The sequence below is a fragment of the Nicotiana tabacum genome, chromosome 3 (assembly GCF_000715075.1).
Source record: "Nicotiana tabacum cultivar K326 chromosome 3, ASM71507v2, whole genome shotgun sequence".
Lineage (NCBI taxonomy): Eukaryota > Viridiplantae > Streptophyta > Magnoliopsida > Solanales > Solanaceae > Nicotiana > Nicotiana tabacum.
The window spans coordinates 82,714,978-82,739,817 of NC_134082.1; the positions used below are offsets into that span (position 1 = coordinate 82,714,978).

The 24,840-nt window shown below is 36.1% G+C and overlaps 2 protein-coding genes across 3 annotated transcripts; one reads left to right on the plus strand and one right to left on the minus strand.

Moving 5' to 3' along the window:
* Nucleotides 1–1,980: 1,980 nt before the first annotated feature.
* On the minus strand, nucleotides 1,981–14,651 carry LOC107828550 (BEL1-like homeodomain protein 2). Of its 2 annotated transcripts, XM_075249583.1 has the most exons (5): nucleotides 14,365–14,651; nucleotides 12,826–14,123; nucleotides 11,511–11,896; nucleotides 4,913–4,973; nucleotides 1,981–2,754 (listed from the first exon to the last, which is right to left on the minus strand). In XM_075249583.1, exons 2-5 carry the CDS (start codon nucleotides 14,041–14,043, stop codon nucleotides 2,161–2,163), a joined length of 2,259 nt encoding a protein of 752 aa, XP_075105684.1. In that variant the 5' UTR covers nucleotides 14,044–14,123; nucleotides 14,365–14,651; the 3' UTR covers nucleotides 1,981–2,160. The 2 variants fall into 2 exon arrangements, with proteins under 2 accessions (XP_075105684.1, XP_075105685.1); XM_075249584.1 differs by lacking the exon at nucleotides 14,365–14,651 and having other exon boundaries at nucleotides 12,826–14,352.
* LOC142179457 (uncharacterized) lies at nucleotides 4,980–9,203 on the plus strand. Its single transcript, XM_075249585.1, has 2 exons — nucleotides 4,980–6,297; nucleotides 6,371–9,203. The coding sequence occupies exons 1-2, from the start codon at nucleotides 6,218–6,220 to the stop codon at nucleotides 6,813–6,815; spliced, it is 525 nt and encodes a 174-aa protein (XP_075105686.1). The 5' UTR covers nucleotides 4,980–6,217; the 3' UTR covers nucleotides 6,816–9,203.
* Nucleotides 14,652–24,840: the final 10,189 nt, after the last annotated feature.

Consider the following 24,840-nt stretch of genomic DNA (forward strand, 5'->3'; position numbering starts at 1 on the left):
TTTCCAATGATTTCCCTAAAAAGTCAAAAATCGACCCCGGGACCGCTTGATCCAAACCCGAAATTCGGACCAAAACCCAATTACCCATTCAACCCCGATCCTGGATATATAACTGGTATTGGACTCTGACCTCAATTTGAGGTCTAAATTCCGAAATTGTAATATTCTTAGGTTTTACCCAAAATTCTCAATTCCACCATGAAAACTCTAAATTCTAGGATGAAATCTTGTAAAAAGATGTTAGTGAGTGAAAGAAATAAGTTAAAAATCACTTACTAGTATTTTGGGGAAAGAAAGAGTGGTTGAAAAATCGCCTCTTATGTTTTAGGGTTTTGAAACTTGAAAAATAGCTGAAGAGTCCCGTTTATATGCTCCTCTTAGACCCTCACCGCGGACCGCATAAAAAGGACCGCAGCAGCGGAGCTCTACCACAGACCGCGAAATATCGAGCGCGGCCGCGAAGACTCAGCCTTGCATACCGCTGACCGCATAAATCCCACCGCGATCGCGAAGCCCCTACCATGGTTGCAAAGACCCCTCCGCGGACCACGGAGCTTGGTTTCAGAGACCTGTAAATTTTTTTCTCTGAACCTGCAGTTGTCATGTTCTAAGTCTAAATGCACTCTGAGGCCTTTCCAAAACTCACTCGAGCTCTCGGGGCTCCAAATCAAACATACACGCAAGTCCAAAAATATCATATGGACTTGCTCGTGCGATCAAAGCATCATAATAACATCAATAACTATGAATTTAGCATCAAAATCAAAGAAAATCTCAAGAACTTTCGAAGTTTCAAATTTTACAACTAAGGTTCCGAACCACGTCATATGACCTCCATTTCTTACCAAATTTTACAGGCTCAACTTAAATGCCATATAAGACCTATACCGGACTCCGGAACCAAAATATAGGTCCGATACCATCAAATTTAAACACATTCAAATTTCTAAAAACTCTTATAATTTCAGTTAAATAATTTTCTTTCAAAAATTCATTTCTCGTGCTTGGAACTTCGGAATTCAATTTCGGGCATGCGTCCAAGTCTCATATTCATGGGTTCGGGCCCGTTTACCCAAAAGATTGACCGAAGTCAACTTAAATTCATTTTAAAAGCAAGATTTATCATTTTACACAGACTTTCACATAATGGCTTTCCGGATACACGTCCGGACTGCGCACGCAAATAGAGGTGAGACAAAAAGGAGGTTTTAAGGCCTCGGAACATAGAATTTATTTCCAAAACAAGTGATGACCTTTTGGGTCATCAAGTAACATTGAGTTGCGTCACCGGAAGTAAGGGGCCAGCTGCATGGGGTGAAATTGGTTCATAACAGGTGGTGGAATGATAAGGTGACATGTCATGAAACCGAAGACATGCAAAAGATGAATCAACAAATAGCTGGTACCGGGTACGAAGTATGTGACCGGTGCTAGATGGATCCCGAAGGATGCATAGCTGATAATAGAGATTCAAAGGTTTGACGTCGGAAAGCATTTAATGAGCAGCCGTTACAGAGAATATTTGCATTCAAAACCAGCCATTATGCACCCATCAATAATGTTTTTATTCTCATTCAAGAGGAGCTTGATTTTAAGATCTTGTCTCCCTAGGTAGAGCTATAAATAGTAGGCTTAACAATCATAGGAGGGGATGAAACATTCTGCACACAAAGCTTTATTCTAATAATTTACGCTCAATCTAAATAGTTTTATCATTGCTTTATCAGTGCCTTTATTTTTGGTCTCGGAAAGACCGAGTTCGGAATTACGCTCGTTATCTCCTTTAATTTCATTTTTTTGTTCTTATTTATTTATCAGTTTTGGATCAAATTGATTGACTTGTCTATAAGCCACGTTATAAATTCAATTGTGCTGTTTTACGGATAAATGACGTACAAAAGCCTGAGTACAAAGAAGCAAGCAAACAAAAAAAAAATGGGAATGCGTACACACTATACAATTAGATGTGACCAGTGCTTGTAAGATAATGCAACTGTTTCTCATTATATCTTTATGAAAGGCGTGTGACAAATGAACATTATCTAGAGAGAAAGTTATGTGTCCCCAAAATCTGGTTTGCTATAGTAAAATTTGGTATAAATTAATTAATGTGGTGCTAATATATCATGATTCATTATGAGCAGCCTTCAAAATCTCAGCTTAACCGAAAAAATGAGTATTCTCGGGTAGATCCCCTGCATGGTGCAGTCCTAAGGTGAGTGAAACGTCACCAGCAGCACTGGTCCCAAATCTTATCATCCTTGTTCCATTATCTGAAATAGCCATAATATTTGTGGTCCCATATTCAACACCGGACACGGCTTCCCGACGGGACATGCCATCGGAGTCTTGAATCGCCGGGAAACTGTGGTGAGCCATTTCATGAGTTGCCCTAGAGGAAGACTCATGATGTTCTGTATGGTTTTCCGAGAAACAAAGCTTATTCATTGCGACAATTGAAGGGTCGTTTTCTGGGACATTAATTTCGGATCTTTTGTCTGAAGCAACTGTTAATATTGTTGCTGCTGTGACAGTGGCAGCTGTTTTTGTTTCTGTTCCATATCCTGTGGTTATTGTATTGGTAGAGGAATTAGGCGTTGGTGTTTGTGCAATATTATTGCTACTGTTTTGGTTTTGGCTCTTTTCCATATTCTCATCATCTTCCTCTTCTTCATCTTTAGCCTCTTTTTGATACATATCTTCTACCATGGGTTTCCACAACCGCACCCTGGCATTTATGAACCAGTTTGATACCTGCAAAACATAACATTTTTACTACTACATAATATAACTCACATTATGATGTCACCAGAGATTCATGAATTATTTGACTGCTCTTACCTGGAAAGGAATCGCTAAACTTAGCAATTATTTAGAGTCAACATATTTATTACTATCAAACAACAATCTTTTAAGATCTTCATTAAGTGTTTGAGTTTTAATTAAGCAGGGAGTAGATGTGGTCAACAGTCTTGTTTTTATTTTTATTTTTCCCTTTTCAGTGGAAATGGGTCAACAAACCAATAATTTAAGAACATGCGAGAGCATTCTCCATTTATGTTCTAGGAAAAATTTAAGATCTTGTCGAGAAGGAATACTGACCACATGAAATCTACTATTCTTGTAATGTTTGTAATTAATCATCTACCATCTAAAAAATGACTTAATAAAGTGTCGTTGGATAGGACAGACATAAGCAAGAAGAGAGTAGCAAATTCTACCCGATAATTTTTCCTTTTTAGTTTGTTTCAGAAAATGACACTTATATTTATTGGTAGCCTTTTAACCTAAGGTTTTCTATTTTACTCAATGACATACTCTTACAATTATAAATCCAGACATGTTTAAAATCACAAATTTTAAAGATACTTCGGTATGTGTTAAGATTTTTTTTTTCTGTTATATGTCCAGTCAAACACCACATGAAAGGAGCAATATAAACTAGTAAAACAGCAAACTTTGTCCTAATGTATAGGGATGTGCTCTGCCACTGAAACAACTTACTATTCCTACTGTTTCTTTGACTAATCTGGAACTTATTTATTTGCGGAAATAATCGAAAGGAACAATATAAAGGGGGCCAACAAACAGTTCTGGCATTGCTTTATCCGAAGGAAGGAAAACTGAAGAACGCAAACCCAGATCCGCAATAAGTATCTAAGCTGAGTTCAGCAACTTAAAAATCTGAAACATTTTCAAGGTACGAATTGAAGCAGTGTCAAGATACCCCAAAAATACCCTTAATTTATATACACTAAGGTCGTTTTGGTATGCGGTTTAATTATTCTGGAATTATAATCTTGGAATTATATCCCTAGACTAATTTATCCCACATGGGAGGTGGGATAATAGAATCTCAAGTATGATGGGATAAGGTGGGATATCATGTACTAGCACTGGTATTAAACATATACCATGTTTGGTTGAAGGTATAAATTTATCCTAATTTATACCGTCAACCAAACATGATATAAATTTATTCCCACGCTTTATCCCACTTTATCATGAGTACCTTAGGGGTCGTTTGGTACATGGGATAAGAATAATCATCCCCAAAATAAAGTTTGGGATTAACTTTATCCTATATATTTGATTTGAGGTATTAGCTAATCTCGAGATAACTTTTACACTAAAATGGTAAAATTAGTTATCTCTTAGAAGATGAGATAACTAATCCCATGGGATATTCCACCACATGTGATATATCTCAGTTATGTAAGAATGATAATGCAAGAATTATTTATGCGGTAAATAATAATAACACAATTGCTATATACGGGCGATTATTGATAAAAATTAATTTAGAGATAACATACTTTAAGGAATTTATTTAATATTTTTATTTTCTGTTTTACTAATACGCATTTTCTTATTTTACATTCTATTTCAGGAATATGTATGAAATTTATATCCTGATACATCAGCCAAATGCTTCATAAGTTGTCCAGAGATTATTTTTTCTATATGATCAATCTAACCAAATACAGAACTTCCTCTCATCTTCTCTAAACCCATTTGATCGGTCATAGAGGTTAAGAATTAAATAACAATTTTTTGAATTTGTGGTCCGACACATACGATGACAATTGTGTGACGATAAAATGTTTTCAAATATAGAAAAGTGTTATTAGGCAAAACTAAAAAGTGTCACATAAAACGAAATAGATCGATGGAGTGCTAATTAATTATGTACAATTTAATAATGTTTATGTTTTCAATCCTTCTGCCAAACAACCCTTAACAGTTTAAAACTTTTTCGTAAAGAATCAATGTACGTAGTTTTATCTGCTATAACGAGTAATTGTCTTGTATTTAAAGTCACCAATCTCACTTTTTATAAATTCTTACTACCTAGTGCACACAATTTTTTGACACTAACATTTCTAGAGGATTTATAGTAGAGGTGGCAAACCTGGTTTCTGGAGAGACCAGTCTGTCGTGCTAACAGATGCTTATCTGCATCACTTGGGTACCTGAGTAAAAAGTAAGTAGAAAAATGATATCAGAGTCCCTTACTTAACCGTATAAAGAGATGGAATCCGTAGATAAGAATTGACACTTTTTGCTTTCTTTTTCTGTATAGTGGTGGCGTCACGATCGAAAAAAAAAGGAAAGAAGAACATCACCACCAGTAGCTCTGGCAAAAGCAGAAGTAAAGCGAGAAGACAACTGCAGCTCTCTCATCTTTTTCATAACATTCATTCATTGAGTCCCGAACCAAAATGTGGTTTTTCTTGACTCAAAATACGCAAATAAGTGTTAAAAAAAAAGTTACCAAACTATATATAACGCCACAAAAAGTGGGGCTATACAGTAACGGTAACTGCACCGTTACTTACATAGCGCCACTATTAATGGCGTTATACCCCTTATTACCTGACCCCACCAATAATTTCTGGGTTCAATAATTCAAAAGCGTATAAAGCCAATTTTTGTGGCGCTATATACAAAAAAAAAAACCTCTCCGGCTAGCCATTTCCTATATAAACATCATAGAATCGCCACAACTTCATTCAAAAAAATTTTTTAACTCTTGTTGGTTTCTATTGTTGTTAAATTCTCCAGTATTTTTTCATTATGTCTGAAGAACGTAGAATAAGAGTATCATTATATTGGGGGGGGGGGGTGAGGTTGTGATGGAGAATAACTCTGTGGGCTACAGTTTACCTGCTAAGTGTAATGTTAAATTGCCACTTTCAATGGAGTACGAAACATTGATATCGTTGTTATGCAAAAAAATGAGTGTGAGAAAACGTTCAGTGATACTCAAAGTAACCGGAAGATATCCGTATTCCGTTACGCCGCAAGGGGTTGCTTTTTACTCAGAGTTTAACATCGACGATGATGACACTTTGAGTGATTTCCTGAGGACTCCGGACGAATGCCGGGAATTTCTTGTAATCACAATGTTGGAGATGTACGTGAAGGTCGAAGACGTTCCAAAAAATGAGGTTGTGCGTAGTAGATATAACCCCCAGTCATCGGGTGGTTATTCTGGATCAGTTTTTGCCGGACATGTTCCGGATGAAAGGTTTTTTCTTGATTTAAATTTATCACCGTCGGCGAATGAGCAGCGAGAAAATAATTTATACCCTGCTTTCCATAATTCACAAGAAGAGTGGTAAACTTCAATTTTCATTTGTGTTAATTATGTATATTTTTGGCGTATTGAATTAATTTTAACGCTCATTTATTTAATAGGGGGTACCGGCCGGATATGAATTTTACAAGTGGCCCATCCGGTAGTCATCACCTAACTGAAAACGTCCATCATGGAATGTCATCACATTACGACTTGTAAGTGAAATGATATAGCCATATATAAAGCATTTATTAATTTAGTAGCTTATATTTTTGTTGAAATGTGCAGTGAAAACGAGCAAGTTGAACTACCCGTACTCACTCAATTGCCCGAAAACGACGTATTACATCAGGATCTGGCAGATGCACAGAGTGAGGAAGAGAACAGCGATTACGATAACAATGCCGATGAATCGGGAGACGAGACACCATTTGCTCGTGAGGATGGTGATGAAGAGGACGAGGAGGAAGGACCCGATTTGAAGAGAGCCCCCCATAGACGAAAAGTGTACGAGTCTGAAGTGCCGTTTCATTCAAGGGAGATTCCTTATATTGATAACTTGCCAGCCGTGCCGGATGTGGAAGCTCTCACAAGGGATTTTGATGAAATCCGTACAGCAATGTGGGATGAGTCTAGACCAACGGTACTTGTAAAGGGGATGCTTTTTCCTGATAAAGCACGCGTAAGCAAGACTTGTAAAATGCACAATGTTAAAGAGTGTCGTGAGATGTAGGTATCGGAGTCAAGTCCGACGGTATACAAGGCTATTTGCCGCAGATGGTTTTGGCCATGTAATTGGATGTTGCGTGCGTCGAAGAAGAAGACAGGTATGTGGAAAGTGGGTAAATACACTCCCACCCACACATGCGAAATGGACACTTTCAACGGGAATCACTTCAACTTGGATATTGACTTGATATCTCTTGTACTTATTTCGCACATCGAAGCGTCCATAAGGTATAAAATCAAAGAGTGCATTACAGCAGTCCACCAGGAATATGGCCACACAATTACTAAAAGAAAGGCATATCTTGGGCGCAAAAGAGCGTTTGAAATAGTCTATGGTAACTGGGATAAGTCATTTGCGGATCTGCCTAGGTACATGGCTGCACTGCAGCACTTTAACCCCGGAACAGTTGTTGAATGCAAGCTTGAGCGGAGTCCGGGTAAACCAGAATATATATTCAATTACGTGTTCTGGGCGTTTAAGCCAGCAATTGATGGTTTTCCGTATTGCCGGCCCGTAATATCCATAGACGGAACTCATGTCTATGGAAAGTACGATATCAAGCTATTGATAGCCGTGGCAGTGGATGCTAATGGACAGATATTTCCTCTAGCCTTTGCTATTTGTGCCAATGAAAGCACAGAGACGTAGACAATGTTTTTGAACCACCTGAAAGAGCACGTTGTCAAACATCGTTCAGGTATTTGTCTAATATCTGATCGGCACGGGGGTATATTAAGTTCTGTGGAGAACCTTCCTGCCTGGCAAGAACCTTATGCATACCACCGTTACTGTGTGAGGGACTTTAAGGCCAATTTCAAGAAGGCACATCCCAAAAAGGATCTACATGATTTGATGTGGATGACAGCAATAGACCACCAACAACATAAATTCCGGAGGCATATGGATTCTATCAGGCAAGAAGACGAGGCAACATATCGTTGGTTAATGCGACATGACCCTGAAAAGTGGACGTTGCATGCAGATGGTGGCAGACGCTGGGGAATTCTTACTACAAACGTGTCAGAATCCTTCAACGGGTTATTAAAGTCGGCAAGAGGATTGTCCGTCACAGCCATGGTGCGTATGTCGTTCAAGCAGATAGCGGAGAGGTTTGTGCAACGGTCTGCAGCTGCAACGGAATTGATGGAAAGGGGTGTTGAATTTATGCCAGTGCCTATGAAGAGATTAGAGAAATACAAACGGCGAGCACATTGGCATTCCTTTTTGCAATATGATAACGAACGAGGTATTTTTGAAGTTCGCACCGCTATCCATAATAATCGGGGTAATAATGTACATACTGTAAATGAATCTACAAGGTTATGCTCATGTCGGAAATGGTCAATCTACCACATGCCTTGTTCACATGCCATCAAGTGTTTTCAACGTGTTGGTTATGCGGAGACCAACTATATTGATCAACAATATAGTGTTTCCAAATACCTAAACACATATAGTGATCAGTTGCAGCCAATGGGTGCTGAGCATTACTAGCCCCCAGAACCATTTAAAATGGTGTATAACAAGTCCTATTTGCGTAAAAGACAGGTGCAAAAGAGAATGCGTATACGGAACCAAATGGATGTTAGTAATACCGTATATGCGCGCAAATGTGGTATATGCTCGCAAATAGGACACGACCGTAGAAAATATCCTTTGGATGGCAACAGTAATCAAGCTCAGGGCGGGTGTTCTTCTATTGTACCTAACTACCCATGAGTTCATGTTGTAATAATTAGTTGTTATGTATACGATTTAAGTATTTATGAAATAAATTTTTCTTGTTTGTTAATTATGATTTGTACTTTCCCATTTTACCTATTTAAATAATAATTTAATATAATTATCGGTATATTTATTATGTGTGTGTTGTCTTGTCGACATCACGATATTTAATACGCAATGTATAGCGCCATTATATATGGCGCTATGTGTGTCTTGTCTTGTCGAACTGAAAAAGCTGAAAAAGCTGATCGGCTGACATAAAGTCGTCTTGTCAACATCATGATATGGCGCCATTAGATATGGCGCTATCTAATATAGCGCCATTAGATATGGCGCTATATGTGTGTTGTTTCGCCTATAAATAATGGGGTCATTGTAGTTATTTTGTGTGCTAAAAATTTTCCCCAGAAATATTTCATTAAAAGTAAGTAAGGTTTTTTATTATAAGCAAATATTTCACAAATGGCTCAACCTGGTCGTCCACCAATTTGCTTCTGTGGAAAACCATGCATAGTCGAGTTGTATCCGGCCAATGCTAATGATCCTATATAATCTCATCTCCTCCAGGTGATGGACCACACGGGGATGTAGAACGCGGGGAGGAGTCAAAAACTCCCACAATAAATCCACTCTCCTGCCCCGAAAAGTCTGCGTAAGCAACTCTCCCCCCCCCATATATGCTCGGATCTATGCTGGGGCTGTAGGGGTAGTAGCTCCGACGTCCGAGGGCCGGGATGTATAGGTGCATCCATGTCGTCAACTGTAAATTCATAATTTTTAATAACTATCATTAATAATTATGTGTTTTTTTATAATTTAAATTCATATTTTTTAACAACTTAATTGTAAAAATTATATATATACTTATGGGTTTCGTGCTAGATTTTCTGAGGCCTAGTGGTACCAAACTATCATTAATAATTTTATGTTTTTTAATAATTTTTATTCATATTTTTTAATAACTTAATTGTAAAAATTATATATATATATATATAATTTTTATAATTATGGGTTTCGTGCTAGATTTTTTTTTTTTATAATTATGGGTTTCGTGCTAGATTTTCTGAAGCCCAGTGGTACCAAACTATCATTAATAATTTTATGTTTTTTTAATAATTTTTATTCATATTTATTTAATAACTTAATTGTAAAAATTATATATATATATATAATTTTTATAATTATGGGTTTCGTGCTAGATTTTCTGAGGCCCAGTGGTACCAAACTATCATTAATAATTTTATGTTTTTTTTTATAATTTTTATTCATATTTTTTAATAAATTAATTGTAAAAATTATATATATATAATTTTTATAATTATGGGTTTCGTGCTAGAATATAAGATAATTAAACAAAATGAATTCTAAGTTAAAATACTACACAATACTACGCTACAAGGCTCTAAATTTTACTACGCTAAAAGGGTCTACGTTTTACTACGCTAAAAAGGTCTACATTTTACTACCCTAAAAAATAATCTAAACTAAACGGCATAAAAACACATAAATATACATGAGGATATTAACAAACACATTTTTTAGACTAATTTACATATTTTTATACAACAGTTAAATTAAATCCGAATAAAATTTAACATGCTAGTTTCGAAAAAAATAAACACAAACCGAAATAGAACACATACAAATCAAGTAATATGCATTGTTATAAAAGTTTCAACTTAAAATAAATCGAAATACCTCGATTTAGAATTTTTGGAATGTAAATAGATCGAAATTTTGACTCCGGAAGAGTGAATCCACAATAACACGAAGCTCTACTCGACAGTGGGACCACCAATCTTCAACTTTTATGTGTCGGGGGACCCAAATTTTTTTTTTTTAAAATGGGGCAGAATCGGGGGGGACCAAAAGGGAGTAAAATAATGGAGATGAAACGAAGAAGAAGAAGACGGAAGGATTTTTAATAAGGGGTATAGCGCCATTAATAGTGGCGCTATGTAAGATGAGATTTTGGGGTATAGCGCCATTAATAGTGGCGCTATGTAAGATGTGTCAGTTTTACTATATATAACGCCACAAAAAGTGGCGCTATACAGTAACGGTGCAGTTACCGTTATTGTATAGCGCCACTTTTGTGGCGTTATATATAGTTTGGTAACTTTTTTTTTAACACTTATTTACGTATTTTGAGTAAAAAAAACCACATTTTGGTTCCGGACTCTTCATTCATTACATAGATATTTAGATAGATGCTCTTACTTTTATCATAATTGTTATTACCATGCATGCATGTACGCTTAATTAACATTACTTTCTTCGTTTCGTTCTATTATAAATATTCTTTCCATTTTACTAATAATTCATTTTAAAAATTTGACATCTCTACTCTTCCGTTTTAAAACTCTGGTTTAATTATAATGACTTCAGAGAAGATCTAGATAATTTGGTCTACTATATGTACGTAGTACATATATATTTTATGCAACAAAATCTTTTTCTTTTTAAATTGAAACATTGTCATATGTCACTTTCTTTTTCATGTTCATATGCATGCCTAAGTCAGCGAGAAACACTATAAGTGTATTGGATTGCAAGGGGTAAAAGTGGTGCACAAAAAAGTAGAGGTAAATTTTTATTCTTTTAACTGATAAAAAAGGACTGAATTACAGCAGTGCCTTTAAACACTGACTGCAAAGAGTGGAAAAAAGAGTGGAAAAAAGAAAATCTATAATTGTTGGAAATGCGTTTTATACTAATAAAAGTTGATTGCACGAAAATTCATTTTGTCTGTTCAAAATGCCATGATAATGCGATCTGGACAACTTTCGTCATTAACTTTTCCTTCTGCATTAAATGCCGATTTTTTTTTGTGATTTTATATGCAAACTAGGAGTACTAGTTATTTATATCCGAGTCAAAATTAAAGTTCAACCATACTTATACTTAAAAATAAAATAATCTCATATTTTTATCCGGAAACGACCGTAATTAAAGTGAGAAAGAACAACGTACGGATGGAGGAAATGCTCAAAAAGCCAAGCTCTTAAAATGGTGACAGAGCGTTCAGGCAATCCCCTTTGTGGTCTCCAAGCTTCTGCATCCATCATTCCCATTTGGTGAAACGCCCTTTGCTGCTGCCTTAAGCTTTTTTCGAGCAGCTTAAGCCTCGGAGTTTCTCCTTTAGTTAATCCCGAAGTGGTGGCGTCTTTTTCACCCAGCAACTCACAGCTGTGCTTCAATTGCGCTGCTATCGCATCTTTTAGACACTTGAAATGCCGAGACATGGCTTTCTGTGCAAGTGCTGTGTATGGAGCTGCTGCTCCAAAACCCATCACTAGATCAAATGAATTTACTACCGTCTGCATTTGTTCGCAATAGTGGTTGTATCTTTTGTCCACCTGCTCGCCAAACAAGTAATAATTGTAGACAACACTATAAATAATATTTTTATGCTATCAATTAAGTTACCTACAATAATAGATACTATCTGTTTATAATAAAACATGATCCAATAACATGGAAAATAAAGTTATAACAACAAAAGAAAGTAAAGCAAAAGAAAACTTAACAAACAACCAAAATAATAAACTTGGTCTAATTAGTTGAATAACATAAGGTGCAGCTGGGAAGTCATTTCCTCAATAAGAAAACTACTCCAATCCTACTAAATTTGTGACCTACATATAAGTAAGAAAAATATCTTCATTTGTAAATAAAATATTGGTGGAAAAATAAGAGAAAACAAAAGAAAGGAAGATAGCTACTTGCCTGTGTCTTCGCTAGCATTCTTTCAGTACATCCAACAGGTAATACTAATACTATGATGTATTATAAATATTTTCAAAAACAAAATGAAGTAAATTATATTCTCATAGAAGGATGTAGCAAGTAGCATCCCTTTGTGGCTTTGTCTGTATTGAGATATGACCGTCTCAAATAAATAAAAATGTACGTTGATATATTACATCTACACGTCATTTCTGCTGCTGGAGTTATAACATATTCTTGCAGAAGGATTTAAGATGATGGTAGAGTGCAAGCTAATTTTATCACTGGACTTTTTAACACTCTCACCAAAACCAAAATCTTATGTTAAAATACTCATTTCTAAATTAAAATGAAATCAAATATGGACATTACAAAACTTATTTCTCTAGCCGGCTTTCTATATTCTCCTCTATAAAATATTCCTCCCAAGTCCCAACTGCCGGAATTTTCTATTCTTTCCTTTCTCGTGGTTTTAATTTATATTTAACGTACTAAACAAACAACAATCATTGGTCAATGACCCTCTAGAGAGAGAGAGAAAGAGAGAGATTGTACATGCCTCATCAAACATGGATAAAAGTTTGACCTTCCTTCTCTGATGCTCAATCCTATCTGCAGCTGACAAAGGAGAGAGATCCTTTGAAGAATTATTATTATTATTATTACTGCCACTAGGGTTATTAAAATTAGGGTTAGAGCTTGTTGTTGTGTTGTTATTCCTGGAAACTTTGTTCTTCTTGAATAATTGGCTTCTCCCAACACTACAAAACTCTTCCAACAACTCTTGTGCAGCTTTGGCATACTTGGAATTTCTCAATACATTCACTAGTCCTAGTGAAGATCCAAAACCAACATGAACTTGACGATGATGATTTTGACTTTCTCCTTGATTGAAAAACAACATTTCTCCCCCACTCATTCTTAATTGATCCTCTACTTTGGCTGCTTCCAAATGCTGTAAAGAAGATGACAAGGACAATGAAAGACCTTGCCCTTCAATTACATTTACCCCTCCAATATCATTAGGGGTATTAAAGTGGTTCCCAGTGTTACTTGCTCCTCCGCATATGAATTGACCGAAATGCCCTCCGATTGCATTCGGAACCCCTTGAAGAGTTGTAGTAGGATGTGCAGAAGATGGTGAGGGTGACCTTGGCTGTGGATTTATAGTGAAAAGATTCATGGCTGATGCTGACTCCACCACATTTATACTTGATATGTGATTGTGCTGACGCTGATAATGAGCAGTTATACTATCACGGCCATTCAATACCTTCGAATTATCAAGTGATTCACTGGGTACTTGCAAACTTCCACCAACTACCATCCCTTGTCGGTTACTGAACCACTCACTTCCTAGGTTGGTTGTCGGAGGTTGCTGCTGCTGTGGCCGTTGGTTCGGGTGTCTATAACATTGACTTAGCTGGTTTTGAAGCAACTCAGTTGCCGCAGCTGTGGTTATTCCAGGAGGGAAATTGAACATTTCAGACAACATTCCAGCGGTCCCATAAACTTGAAGTCCACTTGATTGCTCTTCTTCAATAGCCACCAAGGGCGGTGGCGGATTGAACCCGTCTACTCTTAATTTTTCTTGTCGGATCTGGTGAGCGATGTGTAGTTGTTGTTGTTCGTTTTGAGGTCTCTCAACTAGGCTCGAGAAACTAAAAAGACCTTGGTGGTGATAATCTTGAGACATAGAATTATCCAAAGAATTGGACTTTTCTGGGAGCTGAATTGGATTATGAGCGGCCTTAAATTTGTTGAAGGGTGTGACCATCTCATCTAATCATCTCTTTCTCCTCCAACATCGCGGTAAATTAACCCACCTCCTTCTTTTGATGTAAATGGCTGCTCACTCTACCATGGATCGAGCATAAGATATATAGTACAAACAAATAAACGTTTATGACAGTTTTATTTCATATAAATATATAGAGAGAGATCATTGATACAACTATAATTAGGAGTGATGAAAGTATAAAAAAAAAAAAGTATCAAAGAGCTGCAAAAGAGAGAGAATCAAAGAAAGGACTTTTTCTTTAATTTTTGTTTTGAAAATGGAAAATTCAGCTTTATCCATGTAATTAAGCACAATTACCTCATGGAGTTGCCGGTCGCAAATAAAGATTGCAAAGGCAGCTCTAAGATATCGTTATCGCTTCTGTGGGATTTCAAAACCAAAGCATCCTTAACAAATGAACAAAATTCTTCTCTCTCTGTCTGTTGTTTCTCTTTCTTTTTCTGTCTCTATCTCTATCTCTATCTCTATCTCTATCTATCTTTGTTACTCTATGTGTTGCAGTGATTGTTGTCTCTGCAATCGACTTCTGGAAAGAGAGAGCTGAAGTTACAAGAATAAAGTATAGTGCTTTTTAAATAAAGATGGAGTTGTGATGTAGTGTGATATATTGTGGGTTTTTATTATAGAATTATTTATTTACACTAGATATAAAGTTTTTATGCAAAATCAGTAAATATTAATTTGTAGTATCGAATAACCTATTACCTACCTCATTTTCAAGTTATTAATCTCACTTTTTATAAGTGGTAACTTGTAATTATCTTTTAAATAATATAATAAAGTAAAATTTGTTAGACATCTCTATAAGCTATACTCTTATAAGCTTCGTCGAAAAATTACACCGTATATATTTTGGTAAAATTTTATATTTTAGAGGTATATAACGTATTCTTTATCCGAGAATTTCTTTTTACTTCTTTTAAGTTTGAACAACCTTGCAGAAATTCGTGACTTTGCCAATCCCAGAGGGAGAAAATTAAACACAAAAAAGAAATAGGGAGCGGAAAAAAAGAAAAGGTCGTTGTTCTTCTTGCTCGTTTCCTTCACTCAACTAATTATTTCTTCTACTAAGTATCAATATACTAGCATTAGTTTATCTTACTTCCTTCATTTGACAAATGAAACTTTAAAAAAGTCTATTTTAATGCAGGGAAGAAGATAGCGTATTTGAATTATTTAATGAGATTTCAAGATGATACATATGGCCTCTGCAACTAGCTAGCAGCCTAGCACAAGTGAATACTCCCTTGTTCCAGTTTACGTGAACTTATTTCTTTTTTGGCCCGTTCCAAAAAGAATAATTTCTTTGTAAATATGGAAACAATTTAGTTTAAAATTATAATTTTACGCTTAACAAGAAACTTTTATAACCACACAAATACTCTAGGCCCTTTATTGACTTATTTAGGACCATAAATTCCAAAAGTCTTTATTTTTTTTTAAACTTCGTGCTCAGTCAAACAGATTCACATAAATTGAAACGGAGAGAGTAAAACCTTCATGGTTGATGACCACTGAACCAAGATTTTAAAAAAAAAATGAAAAAGGAACGGGAAACAATTTAAAAAAGCGTGAAACTTTTAGTAATTTCTCTATTTCAACACCTTATATGACAGTATTTGATTAAGAGTTTAACTTCTGTGCATTGATCGATATGATAAATATTTTTATACAATCGGCTCATTTATATGGTAATTACATGTAAGTCTTTTTTATGAATATTAATTGATAACATGATAAAAATAGCAATAACTAATGGCGTATAAAATTTAAATCTAATATAAAATTAATATTGTGATCGTTACTGTGTTAAAACAAAAATCAGAAAATAAAACTGTTAGAAGAATAAAGAAATCTAGAAAAAAATAATAAAGAATCAGAATTATTCCGAGTCCACAATTTTCTTGTGTGTCCTTAAGGAATTTTAACCCCCTCACACGTTGCCAAGGTAATGGATTAAATCCTCCCAGGATAAAACGGAATAAACCTTCCTGCAACAGTGGCAATACAAACTGCAGGATACCAACGAACTCAAAGAACGGAGCAAAATCACACTTACGAATTTGAGAGAGAGAGACTGCGGATTAGGATGCAGTGTATTCAGAAAGAAAGAAGTTCTGGAGTGTTTTTTGTGTGTAGAAAATGGAGCCTTGCCTCAGAATTTATAGGCAAATATCAGAAGAGGTGTCTGGAAAGGTGCCTTTTCAGAAAATACGCGGCCTGCCGCGGTTCTACCGCGACCGTGGCAGAACCGCGGTCAGAGAGGCTCTCTGAATAAACCTGCCGCGGTTCCACCGCGACCGCGGCAGAACCGCGGTCATATAGGCTCTCTGAATCTTCAGCAAGATTCTGGCGTATTTTCCGCAGTGACTTGGCATTTAATTAATTATTAAATAATTTAAATAAATTTTGTCCAAAAAATAATCTCATCGATCATTTGACAAATCCAAATCAAAATCCAAAGCCGAAGCCGAGCCGAGCGAGCGACGGCGACGGCGTGAGGGTTCATTCTCTTCAACTCCTTTTAAGAGCTTTAAGAAGTTATTCTATATATAAGCACACAAATGTGGTTGTCCCTCACCAATGAGGGACAAAGTGCAAGACAAAAGTTTACTTCTTCAAATTTTTCATTTTCCCTCCATTTTTTTCCCTCCATTTCCAATTCACACTTCTTTTACTTTAAAGCCCAATGGCTTAAAGTCCAACAGTTCCCCACATGAATGAGAATGTCTGTATCAAGAAAGATCATAGATGAAAGCTATGTGATTTTGCAAGTAAGGATTAATTGCATCTGGATAAGTAGGTTTCCCTTTGAACTTTCCGTAGTGAACATATGTCGGATATACTCGGTCAATCGGTAGATTTGATATCTTTGAACCATCGAACTTTAGTGTATACCTAGACAGTCATATGTCACACAACCAACACTTAACCGTCTTTTGGTTCTCATTGTTGTGTTCGTTTTAGCCATGAACACCGCCTGGTCTCATAAGTGCATAGAGAATTGGCCTTACAGAATTCTCCTTGAAGCGGCTTATACTTCACACTTATGTAGGTGATTCCTAAACGTGTAATCCTTTAGATTGACACTATTTGATAGATACCTCATCAAACTTTTGTAATCATTAAAGAACGTGTAAAGTTCTATCCTTGTTACTGAACATTGTCTTCATCACGAGAATGGACCAAAGATTTTATTTTGACAATGTTGAACCGGTCAATCACAACTTTGTTTGAGCTCCTTGAACCTAGATCTCGGAACATTCAAAATTCTAGGTAGAGTTACCGCCATGTTGACTTGTCCTCGGCCATAGTCCCATTCCCTTAGATGATTTCTCAACTCCCTCTCTAGATAAGCCTTTTGTAAGCGGATCCGCCACATTATCCTTTGATCTTACATAATCAATGGTGATAATTCCACTAGAAAGTAGTTGTCTAACGGTGTTATGTCTTCGTCGTATATGACGAGACTTTCCGTTGTACATAACGCTCCCTGCCCGTCCTATGGCAGCCTCACTATCACAATGTATGCAAATAGGAGCCAAAGGCTTTGGCCAGAACGGAATGTCTTCTAAGAAATTTCGAAGCCATTCAGCTTCTTCACCGGCTTTATCCAAAGCTATAAACTCTGATTCCATTGTAGAACGAGCGATACACGTCTGTTTGGAAGATTTCCAAGATACTGCTCCTCCACCAACAGTAAAAACATATCCACTTGTGGACTTTGTTTCTGTTGAGCCGGTTATCCAATTTGCATCACTAAATCCTTCGATAACCGCGGGATATTTATTGTAGTGCAAAGCGTAGTCTTGGGTATACTCCAAGTATCCCATAACTCGTTTCATTGCCACCCAGTGATGTTTGTTGGGATTACTTGTGAATCGACTAAGTTTACTTATTGCACAAGCTATATCAGGTCGTGTATAGTTCATGATGTATATTAAGCTTCCCAACACACGAGCATACTCCAATTGAGATGTACTTTCACCTTTATTCTTTATAAGATGATGGTTTAAGTCAATTGGAGTTCTTGCACTTCTAAATTCCAAGTGTTTGAATTTTTCCAGTACTATTTTCACGTAATGTGACTGAGACAAAGCTAGACCTTGAGGAGTCCTCTGGATTTTAATTCCTAGAATTACATCGGCAACTCCTAAGTCTTTCATATCAAACTTACTCGCAAACATACGTTTTGTAGCTTGAATGTCTGCAATGTCTTTGCTCATTATTAGCATATCATCAACATATAAGCAAACAATGACTATATGATTTGGAATGTCTTAATGTAAACACATTTATCACATTCATTAATCTTAAAACCATTTGACAACATTGTTTGGTCAAATTTTGCATGCCATTGCTTGGGTGCTTGTTTTAGTCCATAAAGGGACTTGACAAGTCTACACACCTTCTTTTCTTTCCCGGAACCACAAACCCTTCAGGTTGGTTCATGTAAATTTCTTCCTCTAGATCACCATTTAAGAAGGTTGTTTTTACATCCATTTGATGGATTTGAAGACCATACAAGGCGGCTAATGTTATTAGCATCCGAATGGATGTAATTCTTGTTACCGGCGAGTATGTGTCAAAATAGTCAAGACCTTCTCGTTGTCTAAATCCTTTGACAACAAGTCTTGCCTTGTATTTGTCAATAGTACCATCGTCCTTCATTTTCTTCTTGAAAATCCATTTAGAACCCAACGTTTTGTTACCTGGAGGAAGATCAACCAATTCCCAGTTATGGTTGCTCAATATGGATTCTATTTCACTATTGATAGCTTCTTTCCAATATTGTGCTTCTGAGGAAGACATTGCTTCCTTGAAGGTACGAGGCTCATTTTCTAACAGAAAAGCCAAAAAATCTGGACCGAATGAAGTAGATATCCTTTGATGTTTACTTCTTCTTGGATTTTCTTCATAAGGCATACCATCTGTTATTTCCTCTCGAGGTCGTTTTGACTTTTGGCAGGTCACTTCACTTTCCTTTTTATACGGATAAATAGTTTCAAAGAATTCAGCATTATCTGATTCTATTATCGTATTAATGTGAATCTCAGGATCTTCTGATTTATGAACCAGAAAACGATATGCCTTGCTATTGGTTACATATACAATAAACACACAATCAACCGTTTTTGGACCTATCTTAACCCTTTTAGGTTTAGGAACTTGTACCTTAGCTAAACACCCCCACACTTTGAAGTATTTCAAGCTAGGCTTCCTTCCTTTCCACTTTTCATAAGGAATGGACTATGTTTTACTATGAGGTACACGGTTGATTATCCGATTAGCTGTAAGTATAGCTTCCCCCCACAAGTTCTGTGGTAAGCCAGAACTTATTAGCAATGCATTCATCATCTCCTTCAATGTTCGATTCTTCCTCTCCGCAATTCCATTAGATTGTGGAGAGTAAGGGGCAGTTGTTTGGTGAATAATGCCATTTTCCAAACAAATTTCTTCAAAAGGAGATTCATATTCACCACCCCTATCACTTCTTATCATTTTGATCTTTTTGTTTAGTTGCGTTTCAACTTCACTCTTATATTGCTTGAAAGCATCAATTGCCTCATCTTTACTATTAAGTAAATAAACATAGCAGTATCTCGTGCTATCATCAATAAAAGTAATAAAATACTTTTTTCCAGCGCGAGATGGTGTTGACTTTATGTCGCAAATATCTGTGTGAATTAAGTCTAAAGGACTTGAATTCTTTTCAACGGACTTATAAGGATGCTTAGCATACTTTGATTCCACACATATTTGACATTTGGAATTAATGCAATCAAATTTTGGCAATACTTCTAGATTTATCATCTTCCGCAATGTTTTGAATTTTACGTGACCTAAACGCGAATGCCATAAAGTGTTTGACTCAAGTAAGTAAGAAGAAACATTCACTTTATTGATAGGAACTGCTATTACATTTAGCTTAAAAAGGCCCTCATTTAGGTAACCTTTTCCTACATATACATCGTTCTTACTAAGTACAACACTATTAGAAACAAAAATACATTTGAATCCATTCTTGATAAGAAGTGAGGTAGACACAAGATTCTTGCGAATTTCTGGAACATGGAGGACTTGATTTAGAGTCACTATTTTTCCCGACGTCATCTTCAACGCAATCTTGGCAACTCCTTCAATTTTGGCCGTAGATGAATTTCCCATGAAGATTGTCTCGTCGGGTCCTGCGGGGGCATAAGAAGAAAATAACTCCTTGTTAGCACAAACATGGCGGGTGGCTCCAGAATCTATCCACCATTCTTTTGGATTTCCTACCAAATTGCATTCAGACAGCATGTCACATAAGTCCTCCATTTTATCTTCAACCATGTTAGCTTGATTCTTTTTCTTCTTATCATTCTTGGGCGCACGACAATCCACGGCCTTATGCCCAGATTTTCCACAGTTATGGCAATTACCCTTGAACTTTTTCTTGCTTGGGTAATTCTTTGGTCCGGAAGCCTTCTTCCTCTTCTTATTTTGTGGTGCCTCCTCAACAACGTTTGCCCCCATTATTGTCGAGTTTCCACGTGACTTCTTTTCAGTATTTTGTTTTCTTCTTCTATCCTCAAACGAACAATCAAGTTTTCTAGTGTCATCTCCTTCCGCTTGTGTTTTAGATAGTTCTTAAAATCCTTCCACAACTGAGGTAACTTTTCAATGAAAGCAGTGACTTGAAAGGCCTCATTTATGACCATACCTTCAATAACAAATTCATAATTAATAATAAGATAAATTTTATTAATAAAATTATTGATTCAGATCATACCTTCACCAAGGAGGTCATGCATAATGACTTGTAATTCTTGGACTTGAGTTATGACTGACCTAGTGTCAATCATCTTGAAATCCAAAAACCTTGCAGCCACGAACTTCTTAAGTCCGGCATCCTCAGTCTTGTACTTCTTCTCAAGCGCATTCCATAATGCTTTTGAAGTTTCCATGACACTATAGACATTGTACAAGCCATCTTCCAAACAACTCAATATGTAGTTTTTGCACAAGAAATCAGAATGTTTCCATGTTTCAGTTACAATAAGTCGTTCATCATTCGGAGTATTTTCAGCCATGACCGGAGGATCCTCCTTGATGAAACGTTGCAAACTCAACGTAGTAAGATAGAAGAGCATCTTCATTTGCCAGCGTTTGAAGTCAATACCGGAAAACTTTCCGGGTTTTTCTGCCGGTGCCATAACATGAGCAGGAGTAGAACGGCTTGACGAGGCAGCAGCACTCGTAACAGTAGAACCTGTTCCCGCAACACTTCCATTAGTTTGGTTTTCATTCGTCATATTTCTGTAAAGTTGAAAACAATACAGAAATTGTTAAATCAGTGAAGTTTTGATATCTTCAAACTGAATACCAAACCAAACATAGAACACGTAACAATGGTGAAGTTTTTATATACTTCAAATCCGTACGTTTATTATTCCGGCAAAGTTTTTATGTACTTTAAATCGGACAGAAATAATTATATGAGTAGAAAGCAACAAGGCTTTAGTCTCCAACAAAGTATATAGAAAACAGTTTAATAATCAGCACAGAAACGTTAGTAAATATAAAATTCCTTAAGCTTGTGACCGTTACTGTGTTAAAACAAAAATCAGAAAACAAACTGTTAGAAGAATAAAGAAATCTAGAAAAAACAATAAAGAATCACAATTATTCCGAGTCCACAATTTTCTTGTGTGTCCTTAAGGAATTTTAACCCCCTCACACGTTGCCAAGGTAATGGATTAAATCCTCCCAAGATAAAGCGGAATAAACCTTCCTGCAACAGTGGCAATACAAACTGCAGGATACCAACGAACTCAAAGAACGGAGCAAAACCACACTTACGAATTTGAGAGAGAGAGATTGCGAATTAAGATGCAGTGTATTCAGAAAGAAAGAAGTTCTGGAGTGTTTTTCGTGTGTAGAAAATGGAGTCTTGCCTCAGAATTTATAGGCAAATATCAGAAGAGGTGTCTGGAAAGGTGCCTTTTCAGAAAATACGCGGCCTGCCGCGGTTCTACCGCGACCGCGGTCAGAGAGGCTCTCTGAATAAACCTGACCGCAGTGACTTGGCATTTAATTAATTATTAAATAATTAAATAAATTTTGTCCAAAAAATAATCTCATCGATCATTTGATAAATCCAAATCCAAAGCCGAAGCCGAGCCGAGCGAGCGACGGCGACGGCGGGAGGGTTCATTCTCTTCAACTCCTTTTAAGAGCTTTAAGAAGTGATTCTATATATACAAATGTGGTTGTCCCTCACCAATGAGGGACAAAGTGCAAGACAAAAGTTCACTTATTCAAATTTTTCATTTTCCCTCCATTTTATTTCCCTCCATTTCCAATTCACACTTCTTCTACTTTAAAACCCAATGGCTTAAAGTCCAACAAATATGTCAATGACTAAGTACGCAATAAATTGAAATAAAGAACATCTATCTTGATTTACCTTCTTTTTCTTCACTAGTGATCTATAAATTTATTTTATAGGGAATAAATTTTGTTGGAGATCCTTAAGTTTCCTCTTTCAGCCGATTTCAAAATGACCCAAAAATAATTTTTACATCATCAAAATTGGCACACAGCACAGCTTACTTACCTAGAGAGTGATTGTTGAAGAGATAGTTGGTAATTAAGGTACGTAGGTTGAAAAGATATCTCAACATTATTTTATAAGACGTTAATCTATCATTATCATAACTTTACTCCCAACCCCCATCCCCTTCTTGATCAAACCCGGTGGAGGCCATAATTGTAAATCTTTATAGCTGACTCTTGGCACCAATAACAAAATTTGGAATAAATATAAACAAAAGATAAGGTGAGCATGAAATAAAAATTCAAAATAAATAAGGTGGACACGAAATCATGGTACCCAAGAAAAAGGAAAACAAAACCCTTTTGATAATAATACTTGGTGATCAGATTTTTTTCTTTTTCTTTTTTGTGTTTATTCTTATCTCTATCTTGTTGTTTTCCCTTTTGCTAGACAGAGAACTGGACAAACGGAAACTTAAGGGCCTGTTTGGAAATCATTGTGTAATTACATGGTTGTACATAATTATTAAGGTAGTAATACATACTTTAGCAATTAATCTGTATAGTAATTATAACGCATTCATAACGTAATTATAGTGTAATTATTCTTTATTTTAAATAGAAATTAATTATAAAATTAAATAAACTTTTTATATGAAAATGCAAATAAATTTTAATGTGTGACACACACACACACATAATACTCCCTACATTTCAATTTATATGAACCTATTTGACTGGACACGGAGTTTAAGAAAAAAGAGAAGACTTTTAATCTTGTGGTGTAAAATGAGGCACATATATTTTGTGTGGCTATAAATCATTGTGTAAAGGTAAATTGTTTTCAAATAAGAAAAGTGGTCATTCTTTTTTGTACGGACTAAAAAGAAAATATATTCACATAAATTAAAACGAAGGGAGTATATATTAACTACACTATATAATTATCACCAATTCTTTGCTCCTAATAAGAATTAAAGAGTATAATTGCAACCCCTCAATTTCAGTCAATTTTTGGTTGTCGAAGTAATTACTTAGTGGAACAAACAAGGCAAACTCTCTAATCACACCACTACACTTGTCTAATCACATCACTACACTTGCACGTTATTTAAAAAGAATAGTATTTGTAATTAAAATAAATAAATAAATAGAATAATTCAGGTTTCTAACAACCAATTTACTTCACTTTTACAAATATAATTGATATATAAAAAAAAAGAATAACAACAATAAAGAATCAAATTGAGAATAAGGTAGCAAAAACCTTATTTATGATTGCCGCTTTCTTCACAGTTGAAAATAATAATTCTTCTAATAATAGAGAGTAGTAAGAATATTGATAATTGACAGTTCAATTTAGCAGACTTTTCGATAGGGATACAAGTTATAAAAAAGAGGGCTTAAATAGTATTACAATTTGTAACTGTTTGCCTTGTTTACCTCATGCTGGTTACTACCATTTAATGCATAGATTTTCCATTACATTAGTGATTTGTAACTATAACGATCCGGCTGGTCGTTTTGAGAATTGTAGTCTCGTTTCCCCATGTCTTGCCCATTTTATGCTTAATAGTTGCTATGTGACTTGTCGGTGTAGTTGGTTCGGGTCCGAAAAAGATTCGGAGTGAGTTGAGACACTTAGTCTAAGGGTTAGAAGCTTAAGTTGAAATGGTTGATCAGATTGACTTGTATGTAAATAGCTCTGAAATGGAGTTTTGATGGTTCCGCTAGCTTTGTTGAATAATTTTGGAATTAGAAGCGTGTCCGGATAGTGATTTGTGGGTCCGTAGTTGAATTAGGCTTGAAATGGCGAAAGTTGAAAATTTAGAAGTTTGACCGAGAGTGGACTTTGTGGTTACCGGACTCGAATTGGGGTTCCGGGAGTTGGAATAAGTCTGTTGTGTCATGTGTGACTTGTGTACAAAATTTGAGGTAAATTGGACGTGATTTGATAGGTTTCGGCATCAAATGTAGAAATTAGAGGTTCAAAGTTCATTAGGCTTGAATCGATGAACGATTCGTGGTTTTATCGTTATTTGATGTGATTTAAAAGGTCCACTAAGTTTGCAACATGTGTTATGACTTGGTGGTATATTTGGTTGAGGTCCTGGGGGTCTCGGGTGGTTAAAAGATCAAGGTTTGGAGCTACTGAAGCTGGGAGCCTTCAGGTGTGTTCACACCTGCGAGGGTATTGGTCGCAGGTGCGGCTGGAGTGGCGCAGAAGCAAGATTG